This window comes from Dipodomys ordii, unplaced genomic scaffold (assembly GCF_000151885.1).
Source record: "Dipodomys ordii isolate 6190 unplaced genomic scaffold, Dord_2.0 Scaffold3, whole genome shotgun sequence".
In the NCBI taxonomy this organism is placed as follows: Eukaryota; Metazoa; Chordata; class Mammalia; order Rodentia; family Heteromyidae; genus Dipodomys; species Dipodomys ordii.
This window is the reverse complement of record NW_012267219.1, coordinates 1101861-1122186: the sequence shown is the minus strand read 5'-3', so window position 1 is coordinate 1122186 and position 20326 is coordinate 1101861. Positions and strand designations below refer to the sequence as shown.

The 20326-nt window shown below is 41.9% G+C and overlaps 1 protein-coding gene across 2 annotated transcripts in view; it reads left to right on the top strand.

Moving 5' to 3' along the window:
• Sarnp (SAP domain containing ribonucleoprotein) overlaps positions 1 to 20326 on the top strand; it is a 63072-nt gene that overhangs the window by 37946 nt on the left and 4800 nt on the right. The window contains exons 10-11 of one of the 2 annotated variants that reach the window (XR_001175239.1): positions 12709 to 12798; positions 16444 to 16667. Coding sequence is in view for 1 of the 2 variants with exons in the window: in XM_013021039.1 (XP_012876493.1) it covers positions 12709 to 12798; positions 16444 to 16485 (132 nt within the window). In the remaining variant the exon portion in view is untranslated. Of the gene's footprint in view, positions 1 to 12708; positions 12799 to 16443; positions 16732 to 20326 lie in introns of those variants that run through there. The other variant, XM_013021039.1, reaches the window with a different exon arrangement.

Here is a 20326-nt window from a genome sequence, read left to right as displayed (position 1 = left end):
CACTTGAGCCACAGCGCCACTTCCGGCTTTTTTCTTTTTGCTTATGTGGTGCTGAGGAATCAAACCCAGGGCCTCAGGCATGCAAGGCAAGCGCTGTACCACTGAGCCAACTTCCCAGCCCCTTAACAGCTATTAGTGGTCTCAAATTCTAGTGGTTTTGCCAGATGCCAGTTCATTATGACTATAATCCTAGCTACCCAGGAGGCTCAGATCTGAAGATCCTAGTTTGAAACCAACCCAGAGAAGAATCTGTGACACAGTGGAATTTTGCTCATCGTTAGAAGGAATTACATTATGACATTTGAAGGGAAATGGATGACCTAGGACAGATCATCCTAAGTGAGGTTAAGCCAAGCTCAGAGAGACAAATGGTTCATGTTTTCTCTCATATGTGGAAGCTAGATCTAAAATATAACTGGACACAATAGCCTGTTCAGGACTTTCTAGGCATTCAAACAAAAACTGTCAGACTAAAGGAGGATACCCTTGTATTGTTGGATACCTTCCAACGGTGTAACTTCTCTGAACACTTGAAAATACTATTTGTTGAAACAAATCCCAGGAAACTGGAACATGATTTTTGTTGTTGGTGGTGGTGGTGGTGGAGGTGGTGGTGGTATTTGTTTTGGCTTTGGGTTTTTTTGAAGTGGGGAGGTCATGCTGCAGAAAGCGGGGTGGGGTGGGGAGGAAGGATGCTATTTAGTATACACTGCAGACAACAAGCAGGGGGACAAGAGAGGGAAACTGAGGAAAAGTGAAGGAAAGGGTGATACTGTCCCAAAATGTACTCATTACCTGACTTACAAAATGGTATCCCCTCTGTATAACACCTTAATAACAATAAAATTATGTGTGTGTATATGTATTTAATATTTTTTTTAATTTTCACCAGTCCTAGGGCTTGAACTCAGGGCCTGGGCACTGTCCCTGAGCAATCTTACCACTTGAGCCACAGGGCTACTTCTGGATTTTTCTGTTTATGTGGTACTGAGGAATCGACCCTAGGGCTTCATGCATGCTAAGAAAGCACTCTACCACTAAGCCACATTCCCAGCCCCATAAAATTAGGTTTTAAAAAGGAAAGCCAGGCACCGGTGGCTTAGGCCTGTAATCCTAGCTACTCAGCAGGCTGAGATCTGAGGATCGAAGTTCAAAGCCAACCAGGGCAGGAAAGTCAGTGAGACTCTTATCTCCAATTTACTACCAGGAAACCAGAAGTAATGCTGTAGCTCAAGCGTTAGAGTGCTCGCCTTGAGTTGAAAAGCTGAGGGACAGCACTCAGGCCCAGAGTTAAATCCCCATGGCCAAGAAAGAAAGTCTGTGAAGCCTGACGTTTAAGCTTATAATCCTAGCTACTGGGGAGGCAGAAATCTGAGGATCACAGTTCAAAGCCAGCAGGAAAAATGCAGGGGGGAAAAAAGCAGCAGCTGTTCAAAGCAGGAGCATCTAAAAGATTATCTCTGACTGCCAAAAAAGCTGGAAGTGGAACTGTGGCTCAAATGGTACAGCAGTAGCCTTAAGCACCAAAGCTCAAGGACAGTGCCCAGGCCTTTGAAAGTTGGTTCTGATCTCACAGTTGGAGAGTGCTAAGAGTAGGAAAGATGGTTTATATTGAGGAGGTTGGTATATGTTTGTGAGTAGAGTATCTCTTTATCATATATTTGTTAAGGTAGCATACTCTGCTAGTCTAGTCTTTCGCCTTTAGTCTTCCTGAACTGTATGCATTACTTTTGTTACTGCCCTGTATTCTGTGATCTGATTGATATAAAGCTTAGGAATAAATAAATTCGGATAGATTTCAGAAATGGGCAATGAGATGACAGCTATTCAAGCATTGAAATGTTTCAATGGAGACTGATGGAAAAGCCATCAGTTGTCATTCATCCTGTGAGTATGAAGTTAGAAGCTCGCTTACCCTGGAGTGTTTCATAACCTTTAACTCTGGAAAGTCAAGGTCATGTTGTCCTTAATCTATCATCAGCAGAACCCCCAGGCTCTGCTTTTCATCCTACCATCAGTCACATGGCAGTGGGTTTCAGGAAAATAATTAGAAGGCTCCCCTTTTCCTTTTTGCTCACCACTTTACAATTTCCTTAGAAAATCATATTGGCCTGAGAACTGCTAACATCTTAGGATAGTGATTCATTTACAAAAGCAGAAGTTTCTTTTGCAGAATTTATAACCAGCTTGGGTTGGGAGTTGCTCAATGGTAAACCATTTGCTTTGAATGTGCAAGACCCTGTTTTGATCCCGGTACTGGGGGGAAAAGTTGAATAGCTTAGTTCCCATCCTCTTTTTTTCATCATTCCAGGGAAAAGACTTCTGAAGGGAAAATGAGTTGCCATATTTGAGTTTCCCTGAAATACTTCTACTTGTAAAGATATATCAGACTGCATTTCTAGATTTATCCTCACACATATAAGGGATAAGGGGTGAGTTCTTAGAATAACCAGGAGCAATGCTCTTGTTAATTCTTTGACCTCTTCAGAAAATAGTGAGATTTCTTGGATCCAGCACTTTGTATTCTTGAGAATTTTTTTTTTTTAGTTCAGTTTTCCTGAATTTGCCTGGGTTATACTTTAGGACACTGTTTTGTTTTCTCTAGTTTATTTTTATGATCTAGAGTGGCATTGGTAATGAGATTGAAGAGAGCAAATGCTTTGAACAGACAGCCCATGGGGGTGCTAATTGCATCAAAGTGGACTCCTTTTGGCAGAGCAAATAGCCCTTGACTAGGCTGGGATCAATGTTCTTTATTGTATGCAGAATAAAAATTAGTACGTTTTGGGAAATGTCCCCTTGATTTTGAATCTTGAAGGCAAAAGTTAGAGCTCTGTTTTTTATAGAGATATCAATACTAGCATTCTGGTATAAAAGGCAATCAATTTAAAGATATGTATGGTATTCAGCTGCCAGTTGTTGCAGCTGATTTTGTCATTTGGGACTTAATACACTTGCTACAGGGTGCATGCTATGGAAACTGTTGCCAAAAGCCCATAGTTTAAAGTTTCTAATTATAACCTTGTACCTCTTTTTTTCCTTCTCAGGTCATTGAGGTATTTTTTTTTTATTTTTTTATTTTTTTTTTCATTGAGGTATTTTTAAGTGGTCCTTTTATGTTTGGCCTGGAATAAGTTGTTTTTTTTTTTAACTGAAAGACCCTAGTCCCCTAGGATACTTTCGTCAACGGGAGGGCGCCCCAGAAACTCAGACTCCAGGCCGGGAGATGCAATAAGCAAGAGGAATTTATTCAGCATTTGCGCAAATGGACTCTCTGTCCCGAGCAGACAGGGAGCCCCGAGCAGCAGCGGTTACAAGCCCTTTTTAAAGGCAAAAACCACAAGATTAACAGATTAACGCATAACACAAAGCATCCCATGATTGGTCCATTTAAAGGTCACCATATACACCAACAATCACTTTGCCACGCGGGAAATTTTGTAATACTGTTTGTAAAATGACTGGCCCATGGTTGGTCTAAGGGGGGTTTACATGGTTACAGGCCTATGATTGGTTGACATTTGGCTTAGCTTGTGGTCTTGCCAGGTGGTAGTTATCTCAAGGTCCTGTCTGGGGAATTTCTAAATGGGAACTGAGGAATACATACTGTCTGTTCTTTATCTACGACCACTGACCTTGTCCTGGGGCTGGCATCTGGTCTCTGAAACTTCTTAACTCATTTCTGGGAAGGGAAGGGTCAATGCTAGCGTAAGCAAGTTTACAGAAGCAGAATCAACAGTTAGCAAGTTAGTAATGGTAAATGGTCAAGTTTTAATCTTTCATAACCAGTCTTGGAACTTGAACTCAAAGCCTGGGCACTGTACCTGAGCTGCTTTTGCTCAAGGCTAGCACTCTACCACTTGAGCCACAGTGCCACTTCCAGCCTTTTCTATTTATGTGGTACTGAGGTATCAAACCTAGGGCTTCATGCATGCTAGGCAAGCTCTCTACCACTAAGCCACCTTTCCAGCCCCTCGGGGTAAGTTTTTAAGGGAGTAGCAGCAGCCCTTTAACTGTCTTCACTTCATCTTTTCTAAGCATCTTCTATGGCTCTGATTTGATCTTCTTTGTATCTTATAAAATTCATCCTCATTTCAATACTTCCTTCCTCTCTTCCTTCTCTCTTCTCTCGCCCATACCATCTCTAAAGCGTTGTATTGAACCCAGTATCTCAGTGCATGCTAGTAACAGTTGTTGTGCCACACATCTTTAAAACTTGGAAGCAGGCTAACCTTGAACTCACACCTTACCTCAGCCTTCCAAGTAGTTGGGATAAAAAGATATTTGCCATTATACTTGACCTGGCTTCTCTTTTCTAATAGCAATATTTTCAAAATCATTTGTCAGAAATAAACCATACAAGCCAGACGCCTGTAATCCTAGCTACTCAGGAGGCTGAGATCTGAGCATTGTGGTTCAAAGCCAGCCCAGGCAGGAACATCCATGAGACTCTTGTCTCCAATAAACCACTAGAAAACCAGAAGTGGCACTGTAGCTCAAATGATAGAGTGCTAGCCTTGAGCTGAAGAGCTGAGGGACAGCGCTCAGGCCCAGAGTTCAAGCCCCACGACTGACAAAAAAAGAAAAATAAACCATACAGCCAGGCACCAGTGGCTCATGTCTGTAATCCTAGCTACTTAGGAGGCTAAGATCTGTGGATCACAGTTCAAAGCCAGCCTGGGCAGGAAAGTCTTTGAGACTCTTTATCTCCAATAAACCACCAGAAAACCAGTAGTGGTGCTGTGGCTCAAGAGGGGTAGAGTGCTCACCTTGAGCTAAAGAGCTGAGGGACATCATCAAAACCCAGAGTTCAAGCGCTACGACTGACCAAAAAAAAAAAAAAAAAGACAAGAAACCATATATAGCACTAGTGGCTTATGCCTGTAATCCTAGCTACTCAGAAGACTGAGATCTGAGAATGGTGGTTGGAAGCTACCCTTGTCAGGAAAGTCCATGAAACTAATCTCCAAAAGTGAAAGTGTGGTTCAAGTAGTAGAGTGCAAGCCTCAGTACCAGCACAGGAGGGAAAAAAGGAAGGCTCCAGACATACAGCAGTAAAAGAAACAGTTGTACTGTTTACAGTGTATACAAAATAAATGCTAGCAAGTTGCATATAAAAGTATAAATATATATATATATCCATATATATATGTTTGTTTGTGTGCTTTCTGGTCCTGGGGCTTGAACTCAGGGCCTGGGCACTGTCCTTGGGCCTCTCTGTGCTCAGGGTAAGCATTCTACCACTTGAGCCACAGTGCCACATCCAGCTTTTTCTGTTTATGTGGTACTGAGGAATCAAACCCAGGGCTTCATGCATGCTAGGCAAGCATTTTACCGCTAAACCACATTCCCAGCCTAATTATATATTTTTAAGTGTAACTATATTGGGTTTGAGAACCAGAAAGAACATTTCTCCATGAGTCTTTACAGTAACTCAGTGGTGAATTTATAAATAAGCGTTGTGAGATTAAGATTTCTTATTCATTTCTGTATTTCCAGTGATCAAAATAGTGCCTGACCAAAGGAGACACTCAGTTGATAATATGAATGAGTGAATGAGTTTTGTAGTGGCATTGTTCTTGAAAATGATTATTTATGCTAGATGTGGGATGGATGTCTAAATAATCCTAGCCTTCAGAGGCTGAAGAAAGCTATTCTTGAATATGTAGCTAGCCTGTGCTACACTGGGTGGAGTAGAATATTTGCTTAGTATGGTAGAGTACTTACTTCGCATGGTGAGACCCTGGGTTCCATCCTTGGCACTATGAATGAAAGAATAAATGAGTGAAATAACATTAGTTAGTGAAAATGATACCTCAGTTTCTTTGGAACTATGTAAGTAAAGGTAAGATCCTTGCTCAATCCTCTGTGATACTACCTTATGTGGGCTTCTGCTGTTTTTAGCCACTAAAGTTGGTGAAATCAGTACAGCCTGGCAAAGGTTTTCAGGGACCTTGAGAGAGAAAATGGTTAGGATCTGGTGGGCAAGACTGTAGGATCTGGTGGGCAAGACTGTTTTTGTCCAGTTACTACACTAAATTTTAACTTTGATTCTAGCTATCTGTTCACTTATTTCCTTTGCAGCTGAAAGCAGTTTCTCTGTTGCCTTAGGTAATGGGTCTTATTCTTACTCTAAGGACCATGGGAAATCTGGCAATATAAACAATCCCTCTTTTTTTTTTTTTTTTGCCGGTTCTGGGGCTTGAACTCAGGGCCTGGGTGCTGCCCCTGGTCCTTTTGCTCAAGGCTAGCACTCTATCACTTGAGCTACTGTGCCACTTCTGGCTTTTTCTGTCATTATTGGAGATAAGAGTCTCACAGACTTTCATGCCCAGCCTGGCTTCCAACTGTGATCCTCAGATCTCAGCCTCCTGAGTAGCTAGGATTACAGGCCTGAGCCACCAGGGCCTGGTTCCTAACGCTTAATACCTCTTATATGATAGTTCATACTTATTTATGTGGTAGTTATTATGTATCAAGTTTCTGCATATGTAACTGGTGTCTTGGAGTAGCCTTGAATATCTGTCATTTCTTTTAGCATGTGTTATTTTCTTTATACTTTGTCTTTTTTTTTTTTTTTTTTTGGTCCGGTCATGGGGCCTGAACTCTGGGCTTGAGCGCTGTCCCTAAGCTCTTCAGCTCAAGGCTAGTGCTCTACCACTTGAGCCACAGCGCCACTTTCGGCTTTTTTCTTTTTGCTTATGTGGTGCTGAGGAATCGAACCCAGGGCCTCGAGCATGCAAGGCAAGCGCTCTACCACTGAGCCACCTTCCCTGCCCTATACTATATGTCTTAAGGGACTCCATTTGGTACTGTGTTTATTACATAATGGTAAAATGCAATCGTGGTGATTCCTGGAAATATTTGACTTCTTACATGAGTGCTCTATTTTGCACAATTTTTTCTCATTTTAGAAATGTAAATATCTGAGCTGGGTGTTGGTGGCTCATACCTGTAATCCCAGCTACTCAGGAGGCTGAGATCTGAGGATCATGGTTCAAAGTTCAAAGCCAGCCCGGGCAGGAAAGTCTGTGAGACTCTTATCTCCAATAAACCACTAGAAAACTGGAAGTGGTGCTGTGGCTCAAGCCGTAGAGCGCTCACCTTGAGCTGAAGAGCTGAGGGATAGTGCCCATGCCCAGAGTTCAGGCCCTTACGACTGACCAAAAAAACAGAAATGTAAATATCTGGGGCTGGGAAGGTGGCTCAGTGGTAGAGTGCTTGCCTCGCATGCATGAGGTCCTGGGTTCAATTCCTCAGAAATGTAAATACCTCATTTTGAGGAGTGAAAAAATTGGGAGAAATATCTAAGACTGTGGATGAGCCTATATTGTGTCGATTAGGACTGTTTTTTTTCCCTCTGATTTTGAATTTTTTGTTTGGAGTTAACATTTGATAGGAAATGAGGACACTTTTGATTCAAACACTTCTCTCCCTTTATAGGTGTATGCATAGGAAGTAAAAGATTGGTTAGCAATTGAGGGATTAGAGGAAGGAATTGAGAGGGTGATGAAGAAAGGAGAGGTTTACAAATGCATATGACACCAAGCTAGAGAGGTCAGAGCTGTCTGCAGATGCGTAACCCCATTTGTGCATGTGATCATGGCCTGGGGGGGAGCATTGGCCTGATGAATACAAAGAGAGATGAGTTTTGATTGAGGTAATTTCTTTCAGATGGGTCTCGAAATCCCGTGAACCAAAACCTGTCAGCAAGGAGCTAAAGATGGAATGAAGTTTATTGTGTATTTTGTTTCCATGGAACATGGTCACACTTAGGAGGGTCAAATGAGAGAAATCATTAGAACTGTGTTGATTTACTAGGTTGTTGTACACTTCCCTGCAGGGCAAGAAGGAAGGAGGCCACAGTGGGGAGTTGAGGGTACTAGTTGAGGGAAGGACAGGCTGTTTATAGGGAGTTAGGAAGCTGTATTAGGTTTAGTTTTCACCCTAGAGTTCCTAATAAGTCTGGAGCAGAAACTTTGCTTAGACCTCCAGAGAGGTGATTTGAAAAGAAAGGTTATAGAGAAATCTCTGATGCTAGCCTTAGTAGCTAGAGAAGTGAGTCCTCATTATTTTCCTACTTTCCATGCTTTACCTTTGAACTCAAAAGGAAATAAAATTTAATTTCAAATTGAAACTTGCCATTTTAGGATGTAGCAAAATGAAGAACAAGGGAAAAGGCTATCTCTTTTCCTCTCTCCCCTACTTCCAGATAGACATAGGCATTTTTTTTTTTTGGAGGGGGGGTCCAGTCATGGGGCCTGAACTCTGGGCCTGGGCGCTGTCCCTCAGCTCTTCTGCTCAAGGCTAGCGCTCTACTACTTGAGCCATAGCACCACTTCCAGCTATTTTCTTTTTGCTTATGTGGTGCTGAGGAATTAAACCCAGGGCCTCAGGCATGCAAGGCAAGCGCTCTACTACTGAGCCACCTTCCCAGCCCCAGACATAGGCATTTTTGATTTGTGAAAGACGTTGCCTTGAGGTTTGTGCTAGGTTTGAGATTTAATATGTTCTCTGAATACTGAAGTATACTTAGCACTGAACTGAATTAGTTTTTTAAAAAATTAGGCACTGGTGTCAATGCCGGTAATTCTAGCTACTCTAGAGGATGAGATCTGAGGGTTGTGGTTCAAAGCCAGCCCAGGCAGGAAAATCTGTGACTCTTATCTTCAATTGACCACCGAAAAACTGAAAGTTGAACTGTGGCTCAAAGTGGTAGAATGCTAGCCTTGAGCAAAAAGAGCTCAAGGATAGCACTCAGCCATGACCAACAACAGCAACAAAAATGTTTATAGTGGTTGTTCAGTATAATGTTCATTTTGCCTTTTTCCAAGAAGAAATGCTCTTTTTTTTTTCTTTTGCCAGTCCTGGGGCTTGAACTCAGGGTTTGGGCGTTGTCCCTGAGCTTCTTTTTTTTTTGTCCAGTTGTGGGTTACAGTTCCTTACTTTTTTTTTTTTTAACTCTGGGCCTGGCCACTGTCCCTGAGCTCTTCAGCTAAAGGCTCTTATCACTTGAGCCACAGTGCCACTTCCAGTTTCCTGGTGGTTAGTTGAAGATAAAAGTCTCTTGGGCTTTCCTGCCCCGGCTGACTTTGAACTCTGATCCTCAGATCTCAGCTCCTGAGTAGCTAGGATTACAGACATGAACCACTAGTACCTGGCTCTTACAATTCTTTTTTTTTTTTGGTCAGTCGTGGGGCTCGAACTCTGGGCTTGGGCTCTGTCCTTGTGCTCTTCAGCTAAAGGCGAGCTCTCTACCACTTGAGCCACAGCGCCACTTCTGGTTTTCTAGTGATTTATTGGAGATAAGAGTCTCACAGATGTTCCTGTCTGGGCTGGCTTTGAACCATGATCCTCAGATCTCAGCCTCCTGAGTAGCTAGGATTACAGGAGTGAGCCACCGGCGCCTGGCTTCTTATAATTCTTTATTACATTTGAACACCTGGAATGGCTCCTTACCAAAAGTTAGAAACAAATTCAGCTGAGGGAAACCTACATAAATACATGAAGGTGATGTACAGAGGGGTTACAGTTACATAAGTCAGGTAATGAGCACATTTCTTCTTGAACAGTGTCACCCCCTTTCCTGGCTCCCACTGTTTTCCCCTCCCATCCCCACCCACAAGTTGTATAGTTCCTTTTCAACATAGTGTCTAGTGACATTATAGTGTGCTGCTGCATTTGTTCCCCCTTTGTTCCTTTGTTCCCTTTCTGTGTCCCCCTCTACTTTCCCCAAAATTTACAAACAAGACAAAAGATAAAACAGCAACAAAGGAAAATAACCTTGTTTCTATTTCATGGAGTTCATTTTGATAAATGTTATTTTATATGATCATACACACATAGATATTGGGCCTTCGTGGTCCTCTCTTAAGGATATCCTCCTTTGGTCTCAGGATATAAATGTCTAGAGTCCTGTATAATTTATCATATCACAGTTTATTTTTTGTCTTGTACATTGAGTGTGTTAACTTGTAGATTTATAGGCACATTTTATTTTTTATTTTATTTTTTTTTGGGGGGGGTCCGGTCATGGGCTTGAACTCTGGGCCTGCGCGCTGTCCCTCAGCTCTTCAGCTTGAGGCTAGTGCTCTACTACTTGAGCCACAGCGCCACTTCCGGCTTTTTTTTTCCCGCTTATGTGGTGCTGAGGAATCGAACCCAGGGCCTCATGCATGCAAGGTAAGTGCTCTACCACTGAGCCACCTTCCCAGCCCCTATAGGCACATTTTAGTAACTACAAATGAGGGAAACAATGTTTCTTTAGGTCTGGTTTACTTCCCTTAATATAATTTTTTCCAAATCTTTCCACTTCCTTATGAATAGTTCAATATCATTCTGATGGAGGCATTCCATTGTGTATATTTACCACATTTTCTTTTCTTTCTTTCTTTTTTTTTTTTTTTGTCAGTCATGGAGCCTGAACTCTGGGCCTGGGTGCTCTCCCTGAGTTCTTCAGCTTAAGGCTACCACTCTACTACTTGAGCCACAGCACCACTTCCAGCTTTTTTTAACACTTATGTGGTGCTTAGGAATGGAGTCCAGGGCCTCATGCATGCAAGGCAAGCACTGTACCACTGAGCCACCTTCCCAGCCCCTACCATATTTTCTTGATCTATTTGTCCACTGTGGGGCATCTGGAATGATTCCATATCTTGACTGTGGATGACCTTATATTTCTACCTGAAGTACCTTCCCTAGGTTCTTAGTTTATAAAGTAGAAGCAATTACTCTGGTAAAAGGATGCTAATACTGCTTCAATTATATAAATCATATAGAAGTAATTAATTCACAAATACTTTTAACTAGGATTCTTGGTGATCTTCTTCCTTGGGAATTAAGCACTTATTCTGCTACTATTCATCCAAAGAAATACTGTGTTAGATAGCAAAGTTAGGAAAAGTGTGTACTTGAGCAAAGTGCATAAGTCTTTAATCTGAATAAAGGGTTTTTAATTCAACATGTCACTTTGTAGGTATGATGAGTCTTGATCAGATTTTAATCCTGGCTGTACAATTTGGTGTTTTTTGAGGTAAATTTGTGTGTGTGTGTGTGTGTGTACTCATGTGCGCACATGCATGTACACAGGTGCTGGTACTGAGTTTGACTTCAGGGCCTTGATCCTTGGTGCTGTTCCTGAGCTTTTGTGCTCAAGGCAGGCACTCAACCACTTAAGCCACAGCTCTACTTGGGCATTTTGCTGATTAATTAGAGATAAGAATCTAATAGACTTTCCTGCTCCTCTTGGCTTTTAACTGAAATCCTTAGATCTTAGCCTTCTGAGTAACTAGGATTACAGATATGAGCCACCGGTGCCCATCTGAGATTAATTTTTTTAGCTTTAGTTTGTATATGTATTACGTGAATCTAATCTTGTACCTACTTCATAGGATTATTACCAGAATAAAGATATCAAACAAAAACAATTTGTATGTGGCAGATAGAAAGCACTCAAATGTTAGTGTCTATATTTTACTATTATTACTGTTATTTTATGATTAAGGACATACATACTTAGTACCTGGTTTTTCCAGTTTATATTTTATGCATTGGGTACCCATTGTAGACTGATTGGTGGTTGTAATGAAAAAGGTAGAAAAACTGTAGGTAATAGTTGATCTTAATAATAATATCTAAGATGAAAAAATTTAATGTGTAAGGTTTTTCACTCACAGCACCCAAGCTTGCTTGCTTGCTTGCTTGCTTGCTTTTTTTTTTTGGTCGGTCATGGGGCTTGAACTCTGGGCCTGAGTGCTGTCCCTCAGCTCTGGAGCTCAAGGCGAGCGCTCTACCACTTGAGCTACAGTGCCACTTCCGGTTTTCTGGTGGTTTATTGGAGATAGGAGTCTCACAGTCTTTCCTTCCCAGGCTGGCTTTGAACCGCGATCCTCAGATCTCAGCCTCCTGAATAGCTAGGATTACAGGCGTGAGCCACCAGCGCCGGGCTCCAAGCTTTCCTTTTTTTTTGGGGGGGGGGTCCGGTCGTGGGGCCTGGGCGCTGTCCCTCAGCTCTTCAGCTCAAGTCTAGTGCTCTACCACTTGAGCCACAGCGCCACCTCCGGCTTTCTTAATATCCTTTCTACTCACTAGAAAGCAAGCTGTGTGTGTGCGTGCGTGCGTGTGTGTGCGTGTGTGTGTGTGTGTGTGTGTGTGTGTGTGTGTGTGTGTGTGTGTGTAAGTTCTTAAGACGCTTCTCTTCAATTTAGCACCAAAACAACCAGAAGTGGAACTGTAGTTCAAATAGTAAAGTACTAGTATTGAGCAAAAACTCAGAGGCTCTGAGATCAAGCCCTAGAACCCCCACCAAAAAAGTCAGAATGTGACTTGGATTACGTTTGCTTTTAGAATAACTCACTCACAAGAACTCAAGATCCCAAAGGAATACTTAATCCCCTCTAGATCATGCTACCAATGACCTAACCAAAATTTCCACAAGGCTCTACTTCATAAAGGTTTCACTATCTTTCTCCACCACAACCATATTAAAAAAGCTTCCAACACATGAGCCCTTGGGGACAAACCTATCCAAATCATAACACCATCTGTATTCATTTTATCACCTGTTGTTCTGTTTGTATGATCCTTGGTTCTTGGGTATAAAGCTGGCTTACATGTTGTAACCCATAAATTAAAACCCTATTTCTGTGTATTTTATGAATAAAAGACTGGTTTCTTTTAGCTGGTTGTTCTGTTTTTGTCTTTGAACAGTCTGAAGATGATGAGAAACTAAAAAAGAGGAAAGAACGATTTGGGATTGTCACAAGTTCAGCTGGAACTGGAACCACAGAGGATACAGAGGTAAAATAGAATGCTTTAGAGACCTGTTAAAGTGAAATAAATGAGGACGAGTATGTTGGAGAGGAAAAAACACCTTTATTTCTCCATCCTATTTCTTAAGTGCCCAAATAACAAGGTATTCCTTTTGCTTGATATTTTTTTCTAGGTTGAAGTTATACCGAATTCCACCAATGAATTTATTTCCATATTTAGCTTAGTACAGCAATGGATTTGCTGTCATAAATGCTTGTTTTAATGACTGTGCCACTTATAGAGTACTTTGGTTTCACTGTCTAAGAAGTAGAGATAATATGCTTACCTCAGACTAGGATTTTCAGAATGGAGTGAAACGATTCTATGTAAAAAAGGGATGGCTTTATTCAAAGTGCTTAAGAATGATGGCCTGACATGTTGTAAGTATTCAAAAGTGTTTACTCAATAGTGTTTATTATTATTTTCTGCTGGGCATGTTTCCTTTTCCTTTGATCATTTAATGAAAGCCACCTCCAACCTAAGCACAAGAATAGTTGTGCCTAAATCCCCTCTGGAATAGGATAGTGGACACAAGTGAGGCTTCTTATTCTTACACTTTGTTTATAATTAAGTTTTAGTCTCCTGAGTAGCTAGGATTACAGGTGTGAGCCACTGGTGCCCTGCCCCAGTAGCTTTTTTTTTGGGGGGGGGGTGGTCATGGGTCTTGAACTTTGGGCCTGGGCGCGTTGTACCTGAGCTCTTCAGCTCAAGGCTAGCACTCTACCACTTGAGCCACAGGGCCACTTCTGGTTTTCTGGTGGTTTATTGGAGATAAGAATCTCATGGACTTTCCTGCCCAGGCTGGCTTTGAACCATGATCCTCAGATCTCAGCCTTCTGAGTAGCTAGGATTATAGGCTTGAGCCCTGGGCTCATTGTAGCTTTTTAAAAGACCTGTTTATCTATACCTCAGACTCCCCTGGAGTAATTGACATTCACTGAGATCGATCATTGATAATTTATTGATTTGAGTATCATATCTCTAATAGTATGTGGGTATCAGCAGAAGTATATATAAAGGACAGTTGAAATTATATCTGTAGACTTACAAGAAGCTTCTTTTTTGGGGGGTCTGGTCGTGGGGCCTGAACTCTGGGCCTGAGCGCTGTCCCTCAGCTCTTCAGCTCAAGGCTAGCGCTCTACCCCTTGAGCCACAGCTCCACTTCCAGCTTTTTCTTTTTGCTTATGTGGTGCTGAGGAATCGAACCCAGGGCCTCAGGCATGCAAGGCAAGTGCTCTACCACAGAGCCACCTTCCCAGCCCACAAGAAGCTTCTTGAGTGTCAAGGTATTTATAATGTTGTATCTTACCTCCATAATCTAGATTTTCTTCTGTCAACATCTGGAGAGATAGCCTCTAAAATTTATTTGCTTCCCCATGGTCTTTTTTTTTTTTTTTCTTCCTTTCTTTTTTATTTCCGTGCCAGTCCTGGAGGCTTGAATTCAGGGCTTGAGGTCTGTCTAATGACCTTCTTTTTGCTCAAAGCTAGCACTCTACCACTTGAGCCACAGCTTTACTTCTAGCTTGTTTGGTAGTTTAGTGGAAATAAGAGTCTTACTTTCCTGCCTGGGCTAGCTTTGAACTGTGATCTAAGATGTCAGCTTCCTAAGTAGCTAAGATTACAGGCATGAGCTCTACCCATCACCTTATAAAAGCCATAATAAGACCTGTAGTTTTATGAATAGGGCAGATCAGTTTACATTCACCACTAGGAAAAAAACAAAAGGAATTTAAAGTCTTTGTACTACTGAGTATAAAATACTTACGTTAAGTATCTGGTTACATACTTATTTATCAGGATGATCATGAAGTAAACTTATACTTGTTTTAACTGCTTAGAATTAGTCTCTTCTTACAAGGGGAAACTATTGTAAATCAAGCATGTTCACTAAGTAAATACATTTGTTCTCTCCCAAGTTAAGGAGGACAAAGATTTTTCTGGCATGGTACAGTGGCTTTTGTTAGAAGAGGTAGTGTATGTAAAGGAATAGAAACTTCTAAAGCTGATGAAGTTCACATGAATCAGATTTTTGTTTGAGTCTCATGATGGTATGGCTGGGCTCTTACTTAGCTTTTTTAGTGCCTCCACTTCCTATATTCACCTTTCTTTTAAGATTAAGCTAGGCAGCCATGGCTTATACCTATAGTCCTAGTAACTCAGAAGGCTGAGATCTGAGGACTGTGGTTCAAAGCCAGTCTGGGAAGGAAAACCCATGAGACTTTTCAATCAACCACCAAAATGTTGAAAGTGGAAGTGTGGCCCAAGTGGTACAGTGCTAGCCTTAAGCAAAAAAGCAAGTGACAGCACCCAGGCCCTGAGTTCAAGACTCAGGACTGGCATGCATGCATGCACACACACGTGCACACACACACACACACACACACACACACACACACACACACACAATCATTATGCTGAGTGCTGGTGGCTTACACTTGTAATCCTAGTTATGCAAGAGACTGTGACCTAAGGATTGAAGTTCAGAGTCAGCCCAGATCAGAATACTCTATGACAGTCAATCTCCAATTAACCAGCGAAAAGCTAGGCTGGAGACATGACTCAAGTGGTAGAGTGCCAGCCATAATTGAAAACTCATCTGAGTGGAAGGAATGAAGAAGGGAATCTATCTGTACTAAATTTTCTATGTAATTGGGTTGAAAAGTCTCCTGTGTGTTGGAGGATGAAGGGCTAGAGTGTTTTTTTGTTTTGTTTTTGTTTTTTGTCCAGCCTTGCTGTCCACTTTTGTGCCATATTTTTTGTTTTTGTTTTTGTCAGTTGTGGGGCTTGACCTCTGGGCCTGGGCTCTGTCCCTCAGCTCTTCAGCTCAAGGCTAGCACTCTACCACTTGAGCCACAGTGCCATTTCCAGCTTTCTGGTGGTTTATTGGAAATAAGAGTCTCACAGTCTTTCCTGCCTGGGCTAGCTTTGAACCTGTATCTTCAGATCTCAGACTCCTAAGTAGCTAGGATTACAGGCATGAGCCACTAGCCCAGCTTCCACTAATTTATACTGTAGGCATTGAAGATTTACATACTTCTCTGGATTGGAGTCCTGAGGCTCAAAGGTGTTGCCACTGCTTAAAACAGAATATTCCCTTATTGAATAGCACTGGTTAACCCTTTTGTCCTCTGAAATCTCCCAGCTCTGCACGGAGTGGAAGACTTTCTCAGCCTGGTCAGGACTTAGAATTTCCAGAATAGCTTTTTCTAAGGTAGAGCTGCCATTTTGCAAGATTTTTTTCTTTTTCTATGTAGTGAGACAGGGTCTCACTCTGTGGCCCAGACTGGCCCTGAACTTCTTATTATCCTTCTACCTCAGCCTTCTGATTGCTGAGACTAGAAATGAGTGTCACTTCTGTTCCTTCATAAAATCTTTCCCCTTTCCATCATTTCTTTCTCCCCTCCTGTCTCACATCTTAATAATATTTCCTCCTCATTCTCCTTTTTCACTAAATCTTCCCAGCTTGAACTGGATAACTAGAAGGACTCAGGAATGAGGTCTTTGGGTTAAAGTCTTGAGTCATCATTCCTCTGGCCTTGTGACGATTCATGTGAGTTTGGGTTAAAGCAACCAGGAACCTAGGCCATTATTGTTTTACGATCAAATGTTTTTCTTCTTGCTTTTTCCTCACAGGCAAAGAAGAGGAAAAGAGCAGAACGCTTTGGGATTGCATGATGAAAAGTTCTTCATGCTTTCTGTTCTCCAGTGGTTTCCATTTCTGTTTCTTATTGGTTACATATATATCTAAATGCACAGTCACATGTCTACTACGTCCTGCTCTCAATGAGGGAGTATGTACCCCAGACGCATCTGTGAACTCCAGCAACAATTGGACTTACTGCTGTTCCAACTTTAAGGTTGTTTTGTTTTTGTTTTTAATTATTTTGCTTGTTAATAAAAAAAAAGAGAGAGAAAATAGAACAATGTGTTTTATTAGGTGCTCCTTTAAGTTCTCAAAGCCAGATCAGACCAGATGAGGGGAGCTTCAGGGGCAAATATTAGAGCCATAATTCTTTTATCCTTTGGAAAAGAAGATAAGAAAGAGGATTGAGTCTACCTTCTAAGCCTGTTTATTCTCATGTTTACACTTTGTGAAGAGGACAAGTTATCCCTTGAATTTTTGCTTCAGCAGGTTAAAGTGATCATGAGATAAAATAGAGAAAACTTCGGAAGTTTTAGGAACTGCAAAGGATATAACCATAAAGGCTAATGACTGATAAACTTCTTTTGTATGCCTTGTTGTTGGAAAAAATGTGTCAGAATCCCACAGTAAGAAGAGCCCTATTTTCCAGGATGGCCTAGCATGATACTAATACCAGCCTTGTTGGTTATATAGTTCGTGTAGGTAAATAGCCTGGATATTCCTTAGATACAGCATGACAGATGTCAGATATTTAGCATCATTACCTACATCATTGATACATAAGCAGTGGGACTAGATGCTTCTTGTTTGTTTGTTTGTGTTTGTTTGCCAGTACTAGAGTTTGAACTCATAGCCTTATACTTGTTCCACTGGTGCTTTACTACTTGAGCCATATGTCTAGCCTGGTTTTTTTGTTGGCTAATTTGGAGATAGAATCTCATGGACCTTTCTGGCTGATTCTCTGATCTCAGCTTCCTGAGTAGCTAGAATTAGAGGCATGAGCTAGTAAAATAACCGCCTGGCTTGTGTGTATGTGTACTGGGGATTAAACCCAATGCCTTGGACATGCTAGACAAACACTACCACTGAGCACTAAGGTACATTCTAAACCCTACCTCTACTTTCTTATCAAGCCCAATAAGTCAAATTAGGATGCTAGTTTATTCTGTTTCATTTAAATATGCCATTGATGTTTTGGCAGTGATGTTTCTTGCTGAGACTCCTGATTAGAAAAGTATAGTAAGCCCAAGCAGGCTGCTTGCTTGTACTTGAGACCTAGTATTTAGTATTTTTTATGTGTTAGTGTTGTATTTCTCCTTTTAGTCTTTATACTTGGATATCTATAAAAGCTTGGTTTATTTTTTTAGTGGAGGGGAGGTGTGAAGTCATAAAACTTAAAAGCCTGGTACCTTACCTGGAATCTTTGCTTCCACAACTAGATGATTTTTTTTTTTTTTTTTTGTCATGGGGCTTGAACTCTGGGCTTGGGCACTATCCCTCAGCTTGCTTCAGCTCAAGGTGAGTGCTCTACTGCTTGAGCCACAGCGCCACTTCCGGGTTGGGTTTTCGAGTGGTTTATTGGAGATAAGAGTCTCACAGACCTTCTCCCCCACCCCCTCCTCTCCCCAGCTGGTTTTGAACCTTGATCCTCAGATCTCAGCCTCCTGAGTAGCTAGGATTACAGGCGTGAGCCCAGCTCCATAATTAGATTCTGTGTTAGTTATTTGTATGAAAACCTGCCTGGCTAAATAAATCTATCATGGGTGAAGAAAGCAGAGACCACTTCAGCAAAACTATACTGTGGAGAGCAGATCCAAAGGTTTGCCCATTTTTGAATTTTGCTTCATCTGAGACTTTGTAGAACTGAGGAATAGAAGAGAAAATTGGTTAAACTTTCATCTCTTCAAACTGTACAATTTGAGTGACTTTTCCTCTTCTCATCAGTCTTCTGCCTCCTCCCTTTCTTTAACTTCAGACTCCAATCTCTGGATTAGCTTCCTTTTCTTTTCTTTTTTCCCCCCTTACTGTCATTATAAGAAAACAATCAGAATTATTCTTTTTGTGCTGAGAGAGATTATAGATTCTGTAAGAATTTCTACCCCAGGATGTCAGTGAAGAAGCAATGGCTCCTTATCTTCCATGACCTTCCAGAAATATAAAGTGTTTCTCAATATGTAAGGATTTTTTTTTTCTTGTTAACCTTTTTTCCATTTCTGCAGTTCAGGACTAAGTTCCAGCTGAGTTGCTGGTAGCTCACACCTATAATCGTAGCTGCTTGAGAGAGAGTGAGACCGGTAAGATTAGGATTTGAAGTCAGACTGTTCTGAAAAGTCTCTATGAAACCCTGTCTCAAATGAGCCAGCAAAAAGCCACACTGAAGGCATTGGCTCAGTTGGTAGATCAGCATCCATGAGTAAAATCTGAGAGAGAGGTCAGTGTCCTAGATTCAAGCCCTAGTACCATCCTCCCCTCCCCTGAGGAGAAGAAAGAAGAAGGGGAAGGGGGAGAATCTAACCTCCAAGTATGGTGTTTGTCTTTTTTTTTGCCAGTCGTGAGGCCTGAACTCTGGGCCTGGGTGCTGTCCCTCAGCTCTTCAGCTCAAGGTGAGTGCTCTACCACTTGAGCCACAGTGCCACTTCCAGCTTTTTTTCTTTTTGCTTATGTGGTGCTGAGGAATCAAACACAGGGCCTCAGGCATGCAAGGCAAGCGCTCTACCACTGAGCCACCTTCCCAGCCCCCGTTTTTTGGTTTTATTTTGTTTGGGTCCAGTCGTGGGGCCTGAACTCTGGGCCTGGGCATTGTCCCTCAGCTCTTCAGCTCAAGGCTAGCGCTCTACAACTTGAGCCTCAGTGCCACTTCTGGCTTTTTTCATTTTGCTTATGTGGTGCTGAGGAATCAAACCCAGGGTCTCAGGCATGCAAGGCAAGCGCTCTACCACTGAGCCATCAGCCCCCGTTTTTTGTATCATTGTTATTTCACACTTTTTGAGCGCACATAGTTTACCATGTCTATGTCTAATCCCAAAGGTAAAACCCATTTTATTTGCTTAGATAGAACAGACTTCTAGGCTTGTAATACTTTATCTAGGATCCAGGTACCCCTTCTGTCCCCTATTTTTTCTCCTGGGTAATCCAACATCTAGATGTGGTCAGTTGACTTTTCCTTATTCTAAAGCTGTGATGTTCCCTGCATACCCTTAATGTGGAAGTCTTAGACCAGGAGCCAGTGACTCACGCCTGTAATCCTAGCTACTCTGAATGCTGAGATCTGAGGATTGAGGTTCAAAGCCAGTTTTAGCAGAAAAGTCCTGAGACTTATCACCAATTAATCACAGTAAAAGCTGGAAGTGGTGCTGTGGCTCAAGTGTGGTAGAACGCTAGCCTTGAGCAAGCTAAAGGAGCTCAGGAACAGCACCCAGGCCCAGAGTTCAAGCCCCAGAACTGGCAACAAAAAGTGGTGGAGCGTGGGGGTGGGTCTTTAAAAGCTGTGGAGTGGAGAGAACAGGCTTCCTTCGCTGTAAATCTGTACCTTTTTCTACTTTTTCTAGAGTAATCCTGTTTCTCTTCCATCCCTAAAATGCCTTTTGTCCTGCCCCATTTCTTGAGAAATACTGAAAATAGCAAGCTAGAAGCTTGTGTGGAGTTGAAGGCTGTAAGAAGGAAGGTGTCAGAAAGCAAAACTTATTGGTGTTAAACTGAGTCTTCTTGCTATAATTCACACGGGAAATGGAGGGAGGGAGGAACTCAGATCATTAAGACAAGATAGAGTTTTTCCATTTTTCCCTGTTCTCTTTTAAGAAGCTTCTCACAGCCGGGCGCTGGTGGCTCACGCCTGTAATCCTAGCTACTCAGGAGGCTGAGATCTGAGGACCG